The 22218-nt window shown below is 37.2% G+C and overlaps 1 protein-coding gene across 1 annotated transcript; it reads right to left on the bottom strand.

Moving 5' to 3' along the window:
• Positions 1–1654: 1654 nt before the first annotated feature.
• On the bottom strand, positions 1655–21975 carry ZDBF2 (zinc finger DBF-type containing 2). Its single transcript, XM_021702998.2, is given in 6 exon segments — positions 1655–3154; positions 3156–5593; positions 5711–6111; positions 6229–8859; positions 15051–15178; positions 21916–21975. Coding segments are annotated over 6 exon segments (7158 nt in total).
• Between the last annotated feature and the right edge of the window lie 243 nt (positions 21976–22218).

Here is a 22218-nt window from a genome sequence, read left to right as displayed (position 1 = left end):
GCTTGTTTACTTCCTAATCAGTAGGACAGTTTTCTTTCTAAATTAAAATTGGAGGGTTATTTTAAATTAGTGGCCCATAGTACTATTTTAAGAAAGGGAATTAAAATATGTTTGTATATGAGGCAAGGTTGAAGTTGCTTTGCAACTAAGAATATAAACATTTGCCCATTTGTTTTTCAACAGAATTACTGTTTTAAATTTAGAAGTAAAGAAATTACAACAGAACACCATCATAACATACCCACAGGTTAAAAACGGCCCCTGAAATAAAACTACATTTAGACACCAACTGTTACACTATATTTCATTAATTCTAAAGTAACACATTTTTATCTCTGAAATCATGGTACACTGATCTAGTTTCAATAAAATGTGGTTTATACAAGATAGTTGAAATTCATGTTTCCTTTAACATTAACGATAGAAAAGGATCCAGGATCCTTGTCTTAACAGGGTAATTGGATGCGTCTGTACCAGCTCAACCAGTGTCTCTGAATAAAGGATCTAAACATATTCTGAGTATCTCAGACCCAACTGCTTATCTTAACGTCTTTTGTTTGAACTATTAAAATCAGTTAGCAAGTTTAAGGAAAGCCAAACGAATATACAAATATGTAGTTTTTCCCTTGCAAAACTGGCCTCCACGTAGGTTATCTGTTTTATTAGATCTTTTGAAATATTAAGATTACAAAGAATTTGTTAATGACAACAATTAATGGTCTGCCCAAATTACCAACCCAATTTCAGTTCAATCTCAGTTCAATAATTACAGAAAATGATGTGATAGTGGCTGAAATATTTTTAAGAGGTAAGGCCATAAAGATAACTCAGATTTTCATATTAAACCACCAGCACTTCAGGTGGAGGGGAATAAAGGTGGTAGAAAACATAATTACACTGGCAAGATCATTTTCCCCTTAAGATCTAATAATGCTAAAGAAAAACCTACAGAGATCGTATATGTGCATGTGTCCAAATAAGGAAAGTTAGAGACTTGCAAATCCAATTTAAATGAAGAAGAAGGAGTTTGTGTTTACGTATATAAAATCACTAGGCAGTTTTTAAAAACTGGAGTAAAGATTATGGAATCTCGTTTCCTTGGATGCTTTTAAAAGAAAGATCAATTATATTTTGTTTGTGATTATTTAAATCAACCTCACTCGAAAGTGGAGATAACTTATTCTAGTTTCTTCTTTTTAATTATCCAGAATACAACTTTGACAATGCCACTCTGAAACGCACAGAAGTACATATTCCTTTGTTTCAGTTTTTAAAAAGGAAAAATAAGATAGCATTTAATGTTTGCCACATTCATTTTTGCAATATTATAATCTGCTGACATGAGATACAATCATAAAAAATAAATAAGAGGGACATGATTTGAGGGAGAAAAAAATGTATATATACTGTGCTAAATGATGGATATAAATTAAGATGAAGCTCTTCTACGGCAAACGGACGAAGGATGAGTTTAAATCTCAAAAAAAAAAAAAAAGGACCTTAAACACTAATTTTAAATCAATTATAAAAGTTCTGAAAAATAATGTCTGTAGCAAAATAGTTGAAGGTAAATTCTTTTCACCAAAGCTGGGAAAGCTATGTGCACAAATATATTTCAAGTGAAGTACTGAATCCTCAGCTAGCCTCAACACTTCTAGGTGGCCTCATTAGCCCGCGGTTTGTTTGATAGCCGAGTCCTCATCCTATCGGAGTACGGTACCTGAGAATATAAGCTTCTCAAAGCATATATCTTCACAGGTCGAGAAAGCCGCCTTCTTCTCTTCCTCGGGCGTTTTTTACCACCATTCCTCTTTCTTCCTGCAGGGGGGCGAGAACCCTGCCCAGGTTGCTTGGGAGTAGAGCCGGGGGCAGCGATTAACTGCTCCTCAGCAGCCGCCACCGGCGGACCCGGCGGACCCGGCGGCGCGGAGGGACCCTGCGGACCCTGTGGACCCGGCGGACCCGAGGGAACCCGCGAAACCGACGACCTCAAAACCATGTGGGTGGGGCTCTTCGCTTTCTTTAACTTAGCGACGTCGCGGTTCTTCTTCTTCAGATGCAGTCTAATAAAGGCGCTCCTGGACTGGTATTTGCGACGCAAGAAGGCCGAGTATTTTGAAAGATACTTCCGAATTATATCATTTAGTTTGGTCTGAATCCAAATTGGCCGTTTTTCTGAAGCGATTCTGGGTTGTGGGTGGAGACTAATTGGTTTATAAACCTTCTGGGGGTAACCTGGCTTATTATCGTTCGCTGTCATCCTCCGCCTCTGAATTTTCTTTCTACCTTCTAAGAACTTACGGGTAACTGCTTTTGAAGAGGTCCCGGCGGCATCGCGGTCGACAAGCGTTACCTGGAAGTTACTTTCCTTTGGAGCTGCACCAGCGCTCGAAGTCCCTGGCCTTGGCACTGGCTCAGGAGAAACGGGGGCCCCCGGATAGGCCAGTAATTCATCCCTTATGGTCAAAACGGCTGTTGGGTCACAATCTTCAGCATCTTCCTCGCCTGAACTGGAGCTCAGGTCGCTGAGATGAGCTTGAAGCCAGTTAGTTCTGTCAGGGTCTGATACATCGATGCTCAGTGGAGGATTAATTACAATTTTCTTATTCAATGGGTCATAGTAATTAAAGGAGCTCCGTTTATATTTGTACTCTATGCTAACATCTCGACTTCTGGGGGTGCGGTATTTTTTAGAGAAGTTGGCAGTTTCACTGTCCTGAAATTTCATATTTGAAGAAATAACATAGACTAAGGCATTGGGTTGCAAAGGCTTCAAAACTTTAGTACATGTTTCAGGAAATTCAAGTGTTCCAATTTTCACTTTCTTTTTTGTTTTTTTGTCCTGTAGAAGCGAACGCTTCCCTGTTGGTGAGTCGTCCTCCTGTCCACTGTCTTGTGTGTCTGACTGGTTTGTGAAATTCGTTTGAGTTCCATGGCTGACTTTTACAGCCTGACATCGAGAAGCCAGTCGCCATGATTGTTCATAATAAGGCCTCTTTACTGTAGAATGATGGCTAGATTTATCTAAGGCCACTGAAAAGTCATCGGTATCTGAAATGCCACCTGCATTATCATCACAATCTGAAAGAACTTGAATTGCTGCAGTGTCCTGACTCGGGTCAGTCCAGGTAATCTTTTTTCCTTCATTCAAATTTTTTTTTTTTTATTTTCCTGGTCTCACAATCATCATCAAAGTAACAGTGGAAACGACCCTCCTTAAATTCCTTGACAAGAGCATTAATTTTCATGTCATCTTCTCTCATTATTTGAGACCATGTTTTCCCTACAAATGAAGGAGGGACATGAGGCAAGGCTTCAAGAACAGGTTCATCCGGATTGTCTTCTATGACCTCCTTTGCCTTTTCCAGGTTCCTGACAGGATCAACCACGAAAATAGAGCTTGAATGGGAATCGCGGTTTGTTTCTTCTAGGTCCAGAGACATCTTCTTATACAGTCCTTTTTTATTAACAGCTTCTTGAGGCTGGTCAGTGTCAGACTGAAGAGAGAGCTCACACTGAAAACTCATTCCAGAACCACATGGTTCACAGCTCATACTTTCTGGATCTGCATGTTTTAGCTTCAGAAGTTTTCCTTTACTAGCCCTTTGATGGACGGCTGACCCAGAAGAGGCATTACAACGCACTGCAGAAACAGGAGATTCACAGTGCTTATCTTTTCGGCCAATAGTTTCGAGACCTTTCCTCTGACAAATGTTGATTCCTTTGTCTTCTTCCTGAAGCTGGTCAGCCATTGGCTGAGAATCGTCTTCCCATTTGAAATTTGTTTTAGGACTATCAGATCCATAACTCTTCTCTTCTGAGTCAATGTATTTCACCATTTCTTTATCAGACCCTTGTGATGAGAGAGTCACAGACCGATCTGGGGGATCTATTTGAAAATTTATTTCAGAACCATAAGACTCACAGCTTGACTCCTGCAGAATAATATAGTCTTTCTTCTGGTTTACTACTTTGAAAGTCTCTTTGGATTGGTGTGCCAGTGATTGAGGAGAGGCTTCACAAACATATCCTATTTCAGAACCACAGGAGTCACAGCACTCACCTTCCAGATCATAACCTTCCGTATTTATACAATTGATTTCTTTGACGGTCATGTGAGGTGAGTCAATCACTGGCTGAAAAGGCATATCAGACTCAGCAATCACTTCACAATCACTATCACTGGTCACCAGGTCCACAAATAGCATCTTTCGAAGATTTGCTTCTTTAACTGACACTTGAAGTTCATTAACCACTATTTCAAGAGGGACATCAGAATCACACATTAATTCAGAATCACTCGGTTCACTGCTCTTTATTTCCATGCCAAGATGCCCTTCCTTTGGAAGATCTATTTCTTTGCACACCACTTGAGATTGGTCAACCTCTAACTGAAAATGAATACCAGAATCACATTTTATTTCAGAAACACTGGGTCCACAGCTCTTATCTTCTAGGTCATGATGACCCCTCTTTTGCAAGTTTATTTCTTTGACAGCCAGAGGAGATTGATCAGTCACGAAGTGAACAGGAACATCAGAATCATAACTTACTTCGAAGTCACCTAGTTTATAGCTCTTATCTTCCAGGTAAATATGGTCTTCCTTCCAAAGACCGACTTCTTTAACAGACTTTTGAAGCTGGTCAGCCACTGACTGAAGATGATCATCAGAAATAAAAGTTATTTCAGGACAAGCGATACTGCTCTTATCTTCCAAATTGGCATGTTCCCCTTCCAAAAGGTGTGGTTGCTCAACCACTGATTGAAGAGGGACATCTGAAACATAAATTATTTCAGAATCACTGGGTTCATAGCCCTTATCGTCCAGACAAACATGTCCTTCCCTCAGAAGATTTATTTCTGCAATAGCATCTTGAATTTCATTAGCCACAGACTGAAGAGATTCATTAGAATCAAAATTTATTTTAGGGTCACTAGGCTCCACAATCTTCCCTTGCAAGTCAACATGCTCCTTCCAAAGGTTCATCCCCTTAACGACTTCTTCAGTTTGGGCAGCCACTGACTGAAAAAGGACATTAGAATCATACACCATTTCAAAACCCTTGGGTTCATCCCTCTTATCTTCCACATCAACTTCATCCTTCCAAAGGCTTATTTCTTTAACAGTTTCTCTAACCTGCTCAGCCACTGACTGAAGAGGATCCTCAGAATCAAAACTCATTTCAGAACCACCAGACTGACTGTGCTTATCTTCTAGCTCAATATGGTCCTGATCCAAAATAGTTATTTGAGGTTGATCAATTATTGACTCAACCAAGAAATCGGAATCCAAACTCATTTCAGAACCACTACATTGGCTGTTCTTATCTTCCACGTTCACATGACCTTCATTCTCAAGGTTTACTCGTTTAATAGCCCCTTCAGGTTTATCAGCCACAGACTGAAGAGAAACACCAGAAGCACGTATTAATTTAGAACCTTTAGTTTGAACCATTTTATTTTTCATTACAACTTTCCCTTCCTTCCTCAGGTTTGTTTTCTTAACCACTTCCTGAAATTGTCCAGTCAATAGCTGAAGAGGGTCACCAGAATCATATCTTATTTTACAATGACTAGATTCACGCTTTTTATCTTCCAGATGAACATTCTGTTCCTTCAAGCGGGTTAGCTGAGGTTGGCCAATGACTGAATGAAGAGGGGCACCAATATCCAAATTTACTGCAAAACCTCTAGAGCCAGTAGTTTTACCTTCTGGGGCAACATGGTCCTCCTTCAAAACAGCAATGTGAGGTGTTTCAGTCATTAAGTGAGGAAGGACATCAGAACCAAACATTATTCCAGAACTGCTATATTTATCACTCTTTTTTTCTAGAACACGTTCTTCTTTCTGAACATTGATTTCTTTGACAGCTATCTGAGGTTCAGTCACTAAATAATGAGGGATGTCAGAATCTGTTTCAGAACCACTAAATTTAGCACTTTTACTTTTGAATTTAGCATGTCTTTCTTTTTGAAGCCATATTTCTTTAACAGCTGTTTCAGGCTTGTGAGTCACTGACTGATGAAGATGGACACCAGAATCCAAACTTGTTTCATAAACACTTAATACATTATCCTTATCTTGTAAGTGTATATGTTCTTTCTGATGGCTTATCTCATTAACAGCTATGTTAGGATGATCAGTCATTAAATGATAAGAAATGTCAGATTTCAAACTGATTTCAGAAACATTAGGCACATTACCTTTATTTCCCAAGTGTATGTGCTCTTCCTGAAGATTCATTTCTTTAATGGGATCTGTAGAATGTCCAGTCATTGAATGAAAAATACCATAATCCAAACTTAATCCGGAACCACTAGGTTCATTGTCCTTATTTTCTAAGTATATCTGCTCTTCTTTTTGAAGATTTAGCTTTTCCATAGCTACTTCAGGAGGGTCAGTCACTGAATGAGGAGGGACATAAAAATCCAAACTTATTTCAGAATCACTGGGTTCTTCATTCTTCCTCCCTAAGTGTATATATTCTTCTTTCTGAATGATTACGTCTTTAACAGCCAGTTCTGGTTGATTAGTCCCCGAATGAACAGGTATATCAGAATCAAAAGTTATTTCAGCAACACAAGATTTATTAGTCTTGTTTTCCAGAGGACTAGGTTCCTCCACATAAATAGCCACTTGAGACTGGTCAACTCCTGAGCGCAGAAGAATATCAGAATCAAAAGTTATTGCAGAACTATTTGACCCGGAGTGCTCACCTTCCAAGTTAATGTGCCTTTTTCTTATTTCTTCCATGTCCATCTCAGACTGCTCAGTACCTGACATGGCAGGGGGATCAGATTCAAAAGTCAACTCAGAACTGGAGCACCCATAGCTCTTAACTTCCATGTCAACATTTAACTCTTTCAGACTTATTTCACGTTGATCACTAGCTGACTGATAAAGAGAAGCACGAGAATCAGAACTTTGATCAGAATTGCTAGACTTAACGCTCTTATCCTCCAGGTCAACAGCTACTTCTCGGAGGTTCACTTTTTTAACTATTACTCTGGATTGGCCAGCCACTAATCGAGCATCAGTGTGAAAACTCATTTCAGAACCGTGAGAATCATAGTTCATATCCACAGGTTCATTCTTCTCCTCCAGAAGATGTATTTCTTCAACAGTCCTCTGAGATTCATCAGTCACTGTCTCAAGGGAGACCGCATAATCAAGATGGGCTTTAGCACTGGTGGATTTAAGGTTCTTATCTTTCAGGTAGACCTGTCTATCCTTTAGGTTTCTTTCTTTGACAACCAGGTGGGGATGCTCAACTACTGACTGAGGAGAAGCATCATTATCAATACTTGTTTCAGAACAACTCGAACCATAGTTCTTATCAACCAAGCCAATGTGAACCTTCTGAAGTTTTGCTTCTGTGGCAGCCACTGGGAGTCGGTCGCCCACTGACTGAAGAGGAAATGGAGAATCAGTACTTACTTCGGAGCTACTAGATCCATAGTTCTTATCAACCAAGTCAATGTGTTCCTCCTTAGGAAGGCTTACTTCTTTTGCAGGTTGTTGGGGGTAGTCATTGGTTGACTGAAGTAAGGCATCACATTCAAAATTAATCTCTGAATCACTAGATTCATAGCTTTCATCAACCAGGCTAATAGGCTTTGCCTTCTGAACCCTTACACCTTTAACAATTACTTGAGTTCGGTTGGTAGCCAACGGAAGAGAGCCGTCACGATCAGAACTTATTTCAGAAATGAAAGATTTATTATTCTTACACTGCAAATCGGCATATGCTTCCTTTGAAAGGTTTATTTCTTTGGCAGTCACCTTAGATTCGTCAGTCGGTGAATGAAAAGGGGAACTGCAGTCAAAACTCATTTCAGAAGCTCTTGATTCATAGTTTTTATCTTCTTGGTCAACCTGCTCCTCTTTCCAAAGGTCTTGCGCAGCCTCTTCGGGTTGATCAGACGCTGACTGAAGAGAGCCACGAGCAAACTTCACTTCAGAAATCACTGAGCTCTTCTGTCCCAAAAAGGCTGACTTATTAAAAACCAAATGCTTTTCCTCTTGGGTATGATCCACATCAGAAAAGAATTTCCCACGGTGCTTTGCAGTAGCATCTTCAAAGATTCCTTTATTAGAAGGCATGCCACTTTTATTCAGGTTGATTCCTTGGTTGACAGCTAATTTGGAAAGAGATTCAGATTTTAAGGAGCCTTCAGTGCCCATAAATTCATGGACTTTAGCGCCAGCTGACAAAGTTTTACACTGAGATTTTTCATCTTCCTGTATAATCAATTTATCTGAATTTGTACCTAAAGACTTCCTATTTGGTTCTTTAGGTTTCTGATAGGAAACTGAAGAAGTTTCTAGACTGGATGACAGCACAGGATTTCTAGAGCCCCTGTCTGGCTGTTCAACGTATCTGTCAACTTTGTTTGGGTCACATTTTCTGACTGATTCTGAACTAGCTGCAGCTGGTAACCTAGTAGTTTTAGTTGTAACTGGTCTATCAAAGGAACTTCCAGCTAAACAACTAGCAGGAGCACTAGAAATCACTGATGGACATATTAAGCTTGGTCTAGTATGTGTAGCTTGGCCAATACCAACTGGATTAAATTCTTTCATGCCACTCCCAATTTTCTGAACAAACCCCAAGGGCTGCTGTTGTCCCTTCTCCAGTTTTTGAATAACTGATGGTCTAACTGAAACACCCTGTATATATTCCTGAGATTTGCTGGGTCTAGAATGCAACTCTTTACTAGGTTCAAAACCCTTGGTGGATCTCTCTCCTTTGACTCCAGCAGCATCCTCAGTCGCTCCTTCAGAAACAGAATCATCAACAGGAACCACTTCAGGAGGTGACGCAGTATTCGTAAGAAGTCTCTCATTTTGGGTTGATCTAAAAAGCAAGGGGGGAAAATCCATAAAAATACTCTAATATCTATTTAAAATGTTACAATAAAGGCACAATAATGTTATTTTCTTTCTATCCTGGGCCCGCTTGTTAGAGGACAAAGAATCAAGGCAATCACATGAGGCTGTACCCTGTATGTATTTGCAGGCAGGGAAATCAGCACAGAAGGTGGAGGCAGCTCCACCAATTGCTACTTAATAAACACAAATGGCTCCTAAACATAAAACACTACTAAAAAAAAAAAAAAGCCATATATCATTTATCAGAGTGGTAAACAGCAAAAAGTGTTACATAATTACATAACCTTCTAGGCTTCAGTTCTCTCAAAAAAAGAACGGAATATTACTTTCCCTCATGAGATTGTTTTGAGGAGTAAATTAGTTGTTATATGTAAAGAGCATTTTTTAAAAGCCTGGAAATTATAATCATCCACAAATGTTAGCTATTATTTAACACACTGTTGGGTTTTTTAAGTTTTTATTTAAATTCCAGTTAGTTAACATACAGTGTAACATTAGTTTCAGGTGTACAATTTAGTGATTAAACACTTCCATACGACGCCCCCGGTGCTCATCACAAATGCGCTCTTTAATCCCCATCACCTATTTCACCCATCCCCCCACCCATCTCCCCTCTGGTAACCATCAGTTTGTTCTCTATAGTTAAGAGTCTGTTTCTTGGTTAGCCTCTCTCTCTTTTTTCCTTTGCTCATTTGTTTCGTTTCTTAAATTCCACATGAGTGTAATCATAATAGTATTTGTCTTTCTGACTGACTTATTTCACTTAGCATGATACTCTAACTCCATCCACATCATTACAAATGGCAAGATTTCATTCTTTTTATGGCTGAGTAATATTCCAGTGTGCATTATGTGTGTATGTGCCACATTTTCTTTATCCATTTATCAGTCAATGGACATTTGGGCTGTTTCCATAATTTGGCTATTGTAGATAATGCTGCCATACACAAAAATAAATTCAAGATGGATTAAAGACTTAAAGGTGACACATGAAACCATTAAAATCCTAGAGAACACAGTCAGTAACCTCTTTGACATCGACCACAGCAACTTCTTCCTAGACATGTCTCTGAAAAAATAAACTATTGGGACTTCATCAAAATAAAAAGCTTCTGCACAGTGAAGAAAACAATCAACAAAACTAAAAGGCAACCTACCAAATGGGAGAAGATATTTGCAAATGACATATCTGATAAAGGGTTAGTATCCAATTATATAAAGAACTTATAAAACTCAACACCCCAAAAACAAATAATCCAATCAAAAATGGGCAGGAGACATGAATAGACATTTTTCCAAAGAAAACATACAGATGGCCAACAGACACATGAAAAGTATCTCATCATCACTCATCATCAGGGAAGTACAAATCAAAACTACAATGAGATGTCACCTCACACCTCACTGTCAGGATGGCTAAAATCAGGGGTGTCTGGGTGGCTCAGTCAGTTAAGCATCCGACTCTTGGTTTCGGCTCAGGTCATGATCTCACAGTCGTGACAGCAAGCCCTGCATCAGGTTCTGTGTTGGGCGTGGAGCCTGCTTAAGATTCTCTCTCCCCTCTCCCTCTGCCCCTCCCCCCCCCCGGAAAAAAATTTTAAATGCCAAGAGGAGTCTAAGGAGACAAGTTAATGGAACATGGTTATCCCAGATGGGACCTTGAAACAGAAAAAGACATTAGGTAAAAACTAAGAACAGCTGAATGAACTACAGAACTTAATGTATTAATATTGGTTCATTAATTGTAACAAATGTGCCATACTAATGTAAGTTGTTAGTAATAGGGAAATTAGGTGGAGAGGGTATATAGGAACTCTCTGTACTACTTTTTCATGTTTTCTGTTGCTCTAGGGGCACCTGGGTGGCTCAGTCGGTTAAGCGTCTGCCTTCGGCTCAGGTCATGATCCCAGGGTCCTGGGATCGAGCCCCACATCAGGCTCCCTGCTCAGCAGGAAGCCTGCTTCTCCCTCTCCTGCTCCCCTTGCTTGTGTTCCCTCTTTCGCTGTCTCTCTCTCTGTCAAATAAATAAATAAAATCTTAAAAAAAAAATAGTTTTCTGTTGCTCTAAAACTGTCCTAAAATGCAATCTATTAAAAATAAGTTTTTTGGGATGCCTGGGTGGCTCAGTCGTTAAGCGTCTGCCTTTGGCTCAGGTCATGATCCCAGGGTCCTGCTCGGGCTCCCTGCTCGGCAGGAAGCCTGCTTCTCCCACTCCCACTCCCCCTGCTTGTGTTCCCTCTCTTGCTGTCTCTCTCTCTGTCAAATAAATAAATAAAATCTTTAAAAATAAATAAAATGCTTTAAAATAAATAAGTTTTTTTAAAATAGATTAACACCTAAAAAATACCTTTATTAAATATTTTTCAATTTGAGATGCTTCAATCATCTAAGAGAAATGTATACATGAGTCAGCCACATGCAACTTTTATTAATGTCATAAATATCATTATTTCTTTCCCATAAAAATTTATCACAATTAACACTAAAAGAACATTTTTTGGTATTTGTAAAATTAAAAAGTTAACCCAGATACTAGAATAATATGATAGGGCAAAAAAATTCCAGAAGGTTTCATACTTCTGAACTCTGATCAATAAAACTGCAGTACAATCACCACTTTACCCTAGTTTTTCAGAACCCTGGAAGACCATCTCCATTTATTTGTCTTAAAGACTATCACAACATTCTCAAAATAAAATTAATCTTAAAATGTTTGACAAGGAAAAGGAAGTAAGGCAGAATCATAAACCAAACAATTAGGCAAAATCCCAAAAAAGTTAGGAATCAGATCATCTAAATGCTTTGATTTGCATCTGTATTTGCATGTGGTTAAAATTAACAATGAAATCATAATCTGTATTTCTACTCATTTTATTTTATTTTTTAAAGATTTTATTTATTTATTTGACAGAGAGAGACACAGTGAGAGCAGGGACACAAGCAGAGGGAGTGGGAGAGGGAGAGGCAGGCCTCCCGCTGAGCAGGGATCCTGATGCGGGGCTTGATCCCAGGATGCTGGGATCATGACCTGAGCCGAAGGCAGAGGCTTAACAACTAAGCCACCCAGGTGTCCCAATATTTCTACTCACTTTAAACTAATTTCACAACAAAAAAGCCCTCTAAAAATCTCACCATTAAAGATTAAAAACCCTCTCTTTTATATAATTCTTGTGCTAAATTTTTGAAATCTGTAAGTAAAATTTAAAAACTACATATCAAATCTATGAGGTGATCAAAATGGAAACCTCACACTTTTAAATCTTCCACTAAAAAAAGAATTAGTAGGCACAAATTAACTAAATGAGCACTTAATTCAGGAAGAAAGATAATCAAATTCTCCCCACCCAGGAAATTTGAGAAAATTAATGAGGAAAAAGAAAAACCAATAAACAGAAAACAAAAATAAAGCAAGAGCTGATTTTCAAGAAGGCTAAAATAATAGAAAAACCTACAATGTCTAGATAAGGGGGGGAGGGAAGAAATTTTTAAAAATAAACTCTACAATTTAGAATGTTTATAAACATAAATAATGTGTTAGCATGGGATTAAAAAAACTCAAGGTAAGAAAATGGAATTCAAAATCAGATATACTGATGGGAAAATAGATATAGATACACAAATAGAGGAATTTAGTTTATGTTACAGGTGACATTTTTTTGTTTTTAAAGTAATCTCCACAACCAACATGAGGCTCAAACCCCCAACCAGGAGACCTAGAGTTGCATGCTCTACCCACTGAGCCAGCCAGGCGCCCTGACAGGTGACATTTTATATCAGTGGAGATAATTAATATACTTTTACAAAAAAATAAGAAGTCCTACTTCACACCACATATGATAACATTAATTCCAGGAAGATTAAAAATATTTAAAAGCAGAAATAAGGACATGAAGAAAAAGACATGAAAGAAGCCATAAAGGAAAATTCCCTTACATATATTATGTCAAAATGTTTAATTTCTATATGGTAAAAGACAGTACACACAGATGAAAGACATATGACAGATGTTGGGAAAATAACTGTAACATATTTAAAATACAAAGGACTATTATCTACAAATACTGAATACAAATCCAAAATATATAAACAATTCAATAGAAAAACAGGCAACATCTACAAACAATTCATAAAATAAACATATGGCTAATAAACATATATAAAGAGATGTTCTATTTTACTCTCAAGTAAATAAAGGCTAATGAAGGGATACGCTTTTTTGGCCTATTATGTTATGGGGGGAGGGAAGAAGTTGCTAATCCCAGTGTTAGCAAGAGTGACAGAAAAATGAGCGCTCTCATAGACTACTGGTGTATATATATGTTATATAAATTGTATATAAATTGGCATAGCCTTCTAAGGAAGTGTCGCAAGAATTTTAAAGTTCCACACACAGCTTGAGCAACAAAATAAGTAAGAGTAAAGGATTAAAACCCACAGAAGACACAGCCATGAGTTTATAATGACATAAATAGATACTCGAATAAGTGAGGGAACAAGAAAGCTCTTCTTTATGAAGGCTAATTAATACACGTAATAACTGTTTCAGGGAAGAATCATCAATTAATGCTTACAATAAGTGGGTGGAAATAAGATGAGAAACAGCGTATTTATTTACATAGTCTCAAAGTACTTCTCCACAAGTCTTACTAATTATAATGGGGAAAAGAGTAACATTAATAGTAGAGAAGCCCCTTAATTAAGTGATCCAAGTTAACATCACCAGCCATATGAGACATGACGACAACATGGGTCTCCTTAATACACTGAAAGGGCACAACATCAATTATAATTTATTCTTGTTCCAAATGCATAACCTAAGTTTAATCATGAGAAAATGTCAGGCATACTCCAATTTGGGGACATCCTACAAAATAACTGGCCAGCAGTGTCTAAGGCTTGAAAGCAAAGACTGAGGAACTGATCCTGATTAAGGGTGTCTGAGGAGATGGGGCAACTAAATGCCATGTGTGATCCTGGACTGAATCCTGGTCCCAGAAAAAGGACATTAGTAAGACAACTAACAAAATCTGAATAAGGTCTATAAATAGTATGGCATCGATGTAATTTCATGGATTTGATCATTGTACTGTCATTATTTTAGATTTAACATTTGAAGAAGTCAGAGGAAAGTTATACAAGAATTTCTTGTACCAGTTTTGTGACTTCTCTGTAAGCCGGAAATTATTCCAAAATGAAAGGTTAAAAGATAAAAAATATTTTTTAAGGCTCAGAAACTTTAGCCCAGAAGTTCAAGTTCTAGGAATCTACACCACAAGAAATAGCTGCATGTACAAATATGTCTGTTGAAGCATTGCTTATACAAGCTATAAACTGGAAATTTATACTGACCCCAACATAATCTGTCTTTCCAACAGCTAAGAAAGAACATTTATTTTTTAAACTTTTTCCCCATTTAAACTTTTTCTCCATTTGCTAAATTCTGGGTTGTAACTTGCAAAGCAAAGCATTCAAAAAGTTTATCCTTTTTCTACTGCTGGTGCTTATCTCAACTATTCTGCACAGATATGCTAATAATCTGTTTTGCTTTATCTCATACAGCTGTAGCTGCAAACTTGCACATAGTTCTTAAACTAATCCTGTTTTTCTTTGACATAGGACATTAACTCTTAAATATTTTCAAAATATTTATTTTTATTAAAACAACCAAAACATTGATACAAGAAAAAGCTATCAAGACACTGACAGATCATTTAAAAGCCAGTTCTATTTGCTATCTCTTCGATTCAGTTAGCAAATAATTCAGTTAGGGTGGAACTGACTTAGTTTTTACTTACGCTGCTACAGTCACCAGCTGGTCTGTTCCTGATCTTTTAAAGGCTCTTTTTGCCCCCACCATTACCCCTGCTTAATCTTATGACATGCTTAGTAGAATACCTTAATGATGTATAACTATTTATTGACCTAAGACTTCTCTTTAGAAAAAAGCATGGTGTGGTCCCTATCTTTTAGAGTGAAATTTCTTATTTAAGCTAGAAAAGATTTTAAAATAGCAGCAAAGAGAAGTTACTAGGTAAAATTTCACTTCAAATTCCTTAATGGAAAGATTCATTTTAAGAAGTACTAGAAAGTTCACACAAACATCGACTATAACATATAATAACTCTGTACTAACAGAATTCCACTCAGCTACTTTACCTGCTTTCTTGAGAATGATATGGGTGGTGCCGGAGCACGTCCTGCAAGAAACGTTCCATCAAGCTAGTAGTGCCCATCCGCTGTCGATTCTGTGTGGTCAAGTATCTGTGCTGAGCACTGGACATATGCTATGAAAATGAAAAAACACACTAAACAGTTTTAAACAGGTAATACTCATTAGTAGTGAGAGTTTCACAAATGGATTCATTTAGATATTCCTGGCAGAAGTATAAACTGATATAGTCTTTCTGCAAAGCAATTCTAAAATGTGTATCTAAAAACCATAGAAGTATCTTTCCCTTGGATATAGTAATTACATTTCTCTAAATCTCTCCCTAAGGAAATCATCCTAAATGTGGATGCTTTATGCAAAAAAATGATGCTTATCACAGCATAACAACAAAAAACTGGAAATCTCCAAAGTGTCTAACAGTAAAATCTATAATATGACCTAAGATGTAATACTACGAAACTATCTAAAATAATATGAAAAATTTTACATAACATAGAGAAATGTTAGATAGTAAGAGAAAAATGGGGGATGCAAAAATCACACGTATGCTTTTACCTAAAACAGTGGTTTTAAAACATACAAACAAAAATAAAATAAAATAAAATAAAATAAAATGAAATGTACAGACAAATCAATGGAAGAAAATACACCAAAATCTTAAAAGCATTTACATCTGTGAGGTACATTTAAAAGTAATTTTAATTTTTTTCTTATAAATTCTTATATTTGTAGTGGGCAAATATTTTTATAATAAAAATCTGTTCAAAGAGAGAAGAGGGCTGGATCACTGTATTTGCAAAAGTTGAAGATTAATACACAAAAAGTCTACCATTTCTCTTCAGAGATTACAAATCCTCACTTAAACAGAATTCTGGAATAAATACACAGAATTTTTCTGTTTTGTAATTCTCTCCACAGAAACAGTTTGTGTTCACAAGTATTATTTACTGACCTATCAAAAGGGATGGGAAAGAAGTCTAACATCTACTGAGCACCTATAACATATCAAACACAGTGCTATTCCATTCACGCAGTAATTTCATCAAATTTTCACTGAGTATAACTCTTGTCCCCATTTTGATATAAAGAAATTAAAGCACAAAGAATTGGAGTAAACTGCCTCAAGCTGGGCATCTAGCCAGTAACAATTAAGCCAGGATTTCGATCTGCATCTACCTCTAAGCTTATCTTCTTTCCCTATATCACACTACTGCTAATGCCGTATTTCCAACATGAGTTCCTGACAATTTAGTAACATGTTTTCATTTAACAATACCCGGGGAAAGTCATACTTTAAATACCATAGTAAAGATGCCAAAAGAACTTAAACCAGGCTGCCAGCTCCTGACCACTATTACAACTCCTGGAATTCTCTCCTTCCATGCTGACTTCAGGGGTCTACTCTGAGGCTGCCTTAGCCCCAGTAACAGTCTGAATCATGACAGTCTCAAGATCCTCTGGCCTCAAAGCTCCCCACTGTCCAGTACCCTAGCCCACCTGTTTCATGAAGGGAACAAAGGTACAAGGAAACAAATAAAGGTTCAATTAAAATCCAACCTCATCCTCTCTCTGCCTCAGTAAAAATTTTAAAAAGGCAACATGAATGGAGAATTTACACTGACACAAACCACAGAAAACACCACACTATATAGGCCAGAAGGTGTCAGTTTCTTTAAATTTCCTTAATTGACATTTACATAAAGGTAAGTGCACAAATCATATGTATAGCTCAATAAATTATCACAAAATAAACACATCCATAACCATCTATCCATGAAAAACTAATGAGCACTCAGAACCCTTCTAATGTCCCAGACAATCAAATATTCCTTTCCTCTTCCCCCAAATTAACTATAATCTATATTTTAATATAGATTAGGTTTGAAAGTTTCTAAATTTAAGGGTAGTCATACAATGTATATGCTCTTTTACATTCATCTTCTTTCACTCCACATCTGTAATACTCATCCATATTAGCTGTAGTCTGTTCACTTTAATTTCTGTATAGTATCCCATCGTATGAATATACCATATATTATTTATTCATTCCATTCTTGATGGACATTTGTGTCATTCACAGCTCATGGCTGTTATAAATTATGCTGCAAAAAAACTCTCTTCTATGTGACTTTTGGTGCCCACATGCATACATTTTTGTTGAGTGTATTACTAAGGGTGGAACTTCTGGGTCATAAGGTTTGCATATGCTCAGCTTTAGTACCCTCTGTTGACTAGTCTTCCAAAGTTGCTGTACCAATTTGTACCCTCCCCAGCAATGTATCATAGTTCCCATTCCTCTCTCTCCTCGTCAACACTTGCCATTGTCAGTCTCTTTAATTTTAGCTACTGAAGAGGGGGGTTCATGTTATATCACTGTTGCTTTAATTTGAAATTTTTGTGATAGCTTTTCATTTTCCTGGCCATCTGGATATCTTCTTTTACGGTGTGTCCAAGTCTCTTCCTGTCTTTCAAGTGCATGTTTTTTTTTTTAACGAACTACAGAGATTATTTATTCTGAACATGAGCTCTTCTTTCAATTATGTTTCAAGTATCATTCTCTGTGGCTTACCTTTTCACTTTCTTTTTTTTGGGTGGGGTGTTCATAAAGTTTATTTGTATGTGTGTGTGTGTGTTTTTTCCAGGAATAGTTACAAGTCACTTTTCTACTTTCTTAATCATCTCTCATTGCTTCCTAACTTAACTGCAGTCCAATTTACCAATTTTTTTTGTCGGTGCTTTCTGTTACCAGTTTAGGAAATCTCTCCCTACCTCAAATCATGGAGATTTTCTACTGATTTCTAGAAGCTTGATTGTTTTACCTACAATATTTACATCTACCATCTACCTGAAACTGACTTTTGTATCCAGGATGATTTAGTAATAGAGTTTCATTTCTTTTTCTCCATATGGATAGCCAGTTGACCCAGTACCATTTACTGAAGAAAGTCCTGTCCTCACCATTCTTTAGTGCCACATTTGTCACAAATCAAATATCCACATGTCTGTTTCTGAAGTTTCTGGTTTATTTCCATAATCTTTCTAATTTTGCACCATTGTCTTAAAGACTGTAGTTTAATAATAAATTTGGATAGCTATTACTTCTGACTTTGTTCTTCTTCTTCAAGATTATCCTGGTTCTTTTTAGTCTTTTGCATGTACATACATATTTTTAGAATAGGCTTAATTTTCATTAAACTTAATTCTTCTGGAATTTTGTTTGGAATTTCATTGAATCAATATATATGTTTGGGGAGAAATGACATGTTTATAATACTGATTTTCTCAATCCATGAATATGGTATATCACACCAATTATTTAATTTTTCTTAAATTTCTCTCGATGTTTATACTTTTCTATATAAAAACCTTATACATATTTTGTTATATTTATTCCTGAAGAGTTGATGTTCTTTGATGCTGTTGTAAGCATTTTTTAAAATCTCATTTTCTGTGTGTCGTTGGATATAAAAATACAATTTCTTTTTTTTTTTTTAAAGATTTTATTTATTTATTTGAGAGAGAGAATGAGAGAGAGAGAGCATGAGAGGGGGGAGGGTCAGAGGGAGAAGCAGACTCCCTGCCGAGCAGGGAGCCCGATGCAGGACTAGATCCTGGGACTCCAGGATCATGACCTGAGCCGACGGCAGTCGCTTAACCAACTGAGCCACCCAGGCGCCCTAAAAATACAATTTCTTTTTATGTTGGCCCAAGAAACTTTTTAAACTCACCAAAAAAAATTTAAAAATAAAAAAACAAAAAATAAACTCACTTATCAATTCTAACAGTTTACCTAGATATCTTTAGGATTTTCTATGTCCACAATCACACTGTGTACAAATAATGTTTTGTTTCTTTTTATCTAATCTTTGTCATTTTAATTTTTCTTTCCTTATTTCCCTGGCTAAATCTCCAATAAAATATTAAATATAGTTTAATTCCTAGCACCAAGTCTATTTTCACTTAATATTCTACTGGTATATTTGGATTTAATCTTTGTTTTTATTTTTAAATCTGTATTTTATTATTCTTGCCTGTCCGATGCCCCTATTTCTCCTCTTTTTTGCCTTCTTGTGGATTGCTTTTTATTATTCCAAGTTTCCCCTTTCTGTTAACTTGGCAGTTAGTTATAGGCTAGGCTCTTTTTCTAGTCTATTAGTGGTAACAGATTATAACAAGCAGCCCTGACCTACCAAGATCTAAAATTACTTGTTACTTTTACTCTCTTCTTGAGCAAGGACTTAACTTGATTTACTCTCTTTCCAGTTTCTCTGCCACTGTTGTGACTCCCTCCTACAAGATATTATTCATTTAGATTGCCTACCACCTTTCCATTGATCTTCATGCCTTCCCATCTCTCTGAGCTTCCAACTGGAATCATCTTCCTTCTATCTGAAGAACTCTTTTTAGGATTTCCTTCAGTAAGGGTCTGCTGCCGACAAATTCCCTTAATTTTTGTTTTCTGAAAATATTTCTATTTCACCTTTTTTTTTCAAGGATGTATTTTTTTTTTTTTTTTTTAAAGATTTTTTATTTATTTATTTGAGACAGAGAGAATGAGAGACAGAGAGCATGAGAGGGAGAAGCAGACTCCCTGCCGAGCAGGGAGCCAGATGCGGGACTCGATCCCGGGACTCCAGGATCATGACCTGAGCCGAAGGCAGTCGCTTAACCAACTGAGCCACCCAGGCGCCCTCAAGGATGTATTTCTTAAGCATAGAATTATAAGTTGGTAGTTGTATTCTGTCTTTTGGCTTCCATTGTTTCTGTTGAATATTCACCTAGATCTAGGCCCTGTATTTCTCTACTGCCTTAAAAGTTCTCCAAAGCCATGAAACTTATCCATTTCTTTGTTTACTTAAGGCTTTATACTTAGCACAAATTATTCTGACTGTCAACGGTCTTTTTTTAGGGGCGCCTGGGTGGCTCAGTCGTTAAGTGTGTGCCTTCGGCTCAGGTCATGATCCCAGGATCCTGGGATTGAGCCCCGCATCAAGCTCCCTGCTCTGCAGGAAGCCTGCTTCTCCCTCTCTCACTCCCCCTGCTTGTGTTCTCTCTCTCACTGTGTCTCTCTCTGTCAAATAAATAAATAAAATCTTTAAAAAAAAAAAGTCTTTTTTAATGTCTGTTTAATGCATGAGTACCCAAATGTCTAAAAATTATTTTAAACCTTAAGAAAAAGTTAGACTGAATGTTTACTGAATAGAGTTTGTAGTTAAAGATTTAGTATGTTTTATTAACATCAAAAGTTCAGCAAATAATCTTCCAGTCAAGTGATGCTATAATTTATCAATCGTGATAGAAACACTAAAGAGAGCTTTGAGATTTATTACCTGCTGCCTCATGTTTATAACCAGCATTAGAAAGTATTTTTTTTGTAAAAAGGCAGAGATGTAGAAATCACAACAATAAAAACTTTTCCTTAGTATGAATTTAAATGACTGTTGACAAACAAATACCACTAAATAGCTGAATTCTTATGTATTACAACTGGTCTTAGATATCACTTATGATAAAACAGTTTAGCACTAACAGGACCAGAGCTTCATTATATTACTACTTCACCTATGACACAATTCTCAGCTTAGACCCTGAAGAAAACCTTGAGACTTTTCCAAGTTAACAATCCCAGTCAGAAGACTACAGCTACTATTACCATGATTACTTATTTCAAAATGTCCATATACAATGCTTCACAAACTCTTCCAACAAAAAGGAGCACTACTCAATTCATTCTATGAAGCTCAATACCAAAACCAAAGACATCACAAGAAAAGAAAGATACAAACAATATCCCTTATGAATATAGATGTAAAAATCCTCCACAAAATGCTGGCAAACCAAATCCAGCAACACAGAGAAGGATTAAACACCATGACCAAGTGGGATTTAGCCCAGGGATGCAAAATTGGTTTAACAGCTAAAACTCAAATCAATATAATTGCTACAGACTGAATTGTGCCCCCCCCCCACCCCAATTCATACGTTGAAGTTCTAACTCCCAATGTGACTGTCTTTGGAGACAGGGCTTTTAGGAAGTAATTAAAATCACAATATATTAAAAAAAAAAAAAACTAACTGGAAATGAACCAAAGACCTAAATGTAAGAACAAAAACTATAAAATTCTTAGAGGAAAATACGAGGCATAAATCTTCATGACCTCGGATTAGGCAATCTTTTATGACACCAAAAACACAAGCAACAATAGGAGGGAAAAAAAGCTACATTTAACTACAGCAAAACTTAAAAGATTTGTGGGTGAAAGCATAAACTTCAAAGTCCTTCCCTTATTCTATAATGTCTTATAGAATCTAATCCTCTGAATTCTTCACCTCTGACTTAACACCTGCCCTCCACCTGACCAGCACCGAAGCCCCAGCCCCGTTGGCTGCTGGCTTTGGTTAGCATGCTAACCACCCCTCTGCCTTGGGGTCTCTGTCTTTGTTCTCTCTTCCTGCTACCTAGAAATTCCTCCCCCAGAAATAAAGCAAGCCTGGACCCCACACTTCGTTCAAATCTCAACTCAAATGTCACTTCCTTCACCTCACCTGGCCACCCTATCTAAAACTGCACTCTCTTCTCTCTTTTATTTTCCTCATAACATTTATCCCAATCTGACATATCCTGTACTAAAACGCATATGACTGTTTATTTTCTGTCTTACCACACTACAAAGTAAGCTTCATGAAAAAAGGGACCTGGACTGGCTCATAGTCATATCCTGAGAACCTTAAACAGTGTCTACCAACGAGAAGATTCACAACATGATCTGTTCAGTGGATGAAAAAATGAATTTAATTTATTAAATAAACGAGGGCTTCTGAGGTATAAGCACGTTGTCAGGACGCTCTCACCTGTTCCAGGTTGTTATAGCGCACGCAGCAGTAGCTGCAGTATCCTTGTCTGTTCTGCATGGTGAATAACCCAAGTCAGGTGGCTACTGGCCTGGAATACTCAAACTGAAAAAAAAGAGAAATGGTAAAAACACAATCATTCCTTACTACCATGAGGAAAACAGCTTTGATAAGATCAGAGAACAGAAATGCATTCCTCAGTCCAACCCCCTCTTCTTTCTAATAATTATGAAATTAGATAAGGCTGCCATGAGCTGCTGAATCCATCGGTGACCCTGGAGTAGAAAGGAGAGCTGTGCATCT

Source organism: Neomonachus schauinslandi, chromosome 3 (assembly GCF_002201575.2).
Source record: "Neomonachus schauinslandi chromosome 3, ASM220157v2, whole genome shotgun sequence".
NCBI classification, from domain to species: domain Eukaryota; kingdom Metazoa; phylum Chordata; class Mammalia; order Carnivora; family Phocidae; genus Neomonachus; species Neomonachus schauinslandi.
The sequence above is the reverse complement of the archived record's forward strand: the minus strand, read 5'-3'. Positions and strand labels throughout refer to the sequence as shown.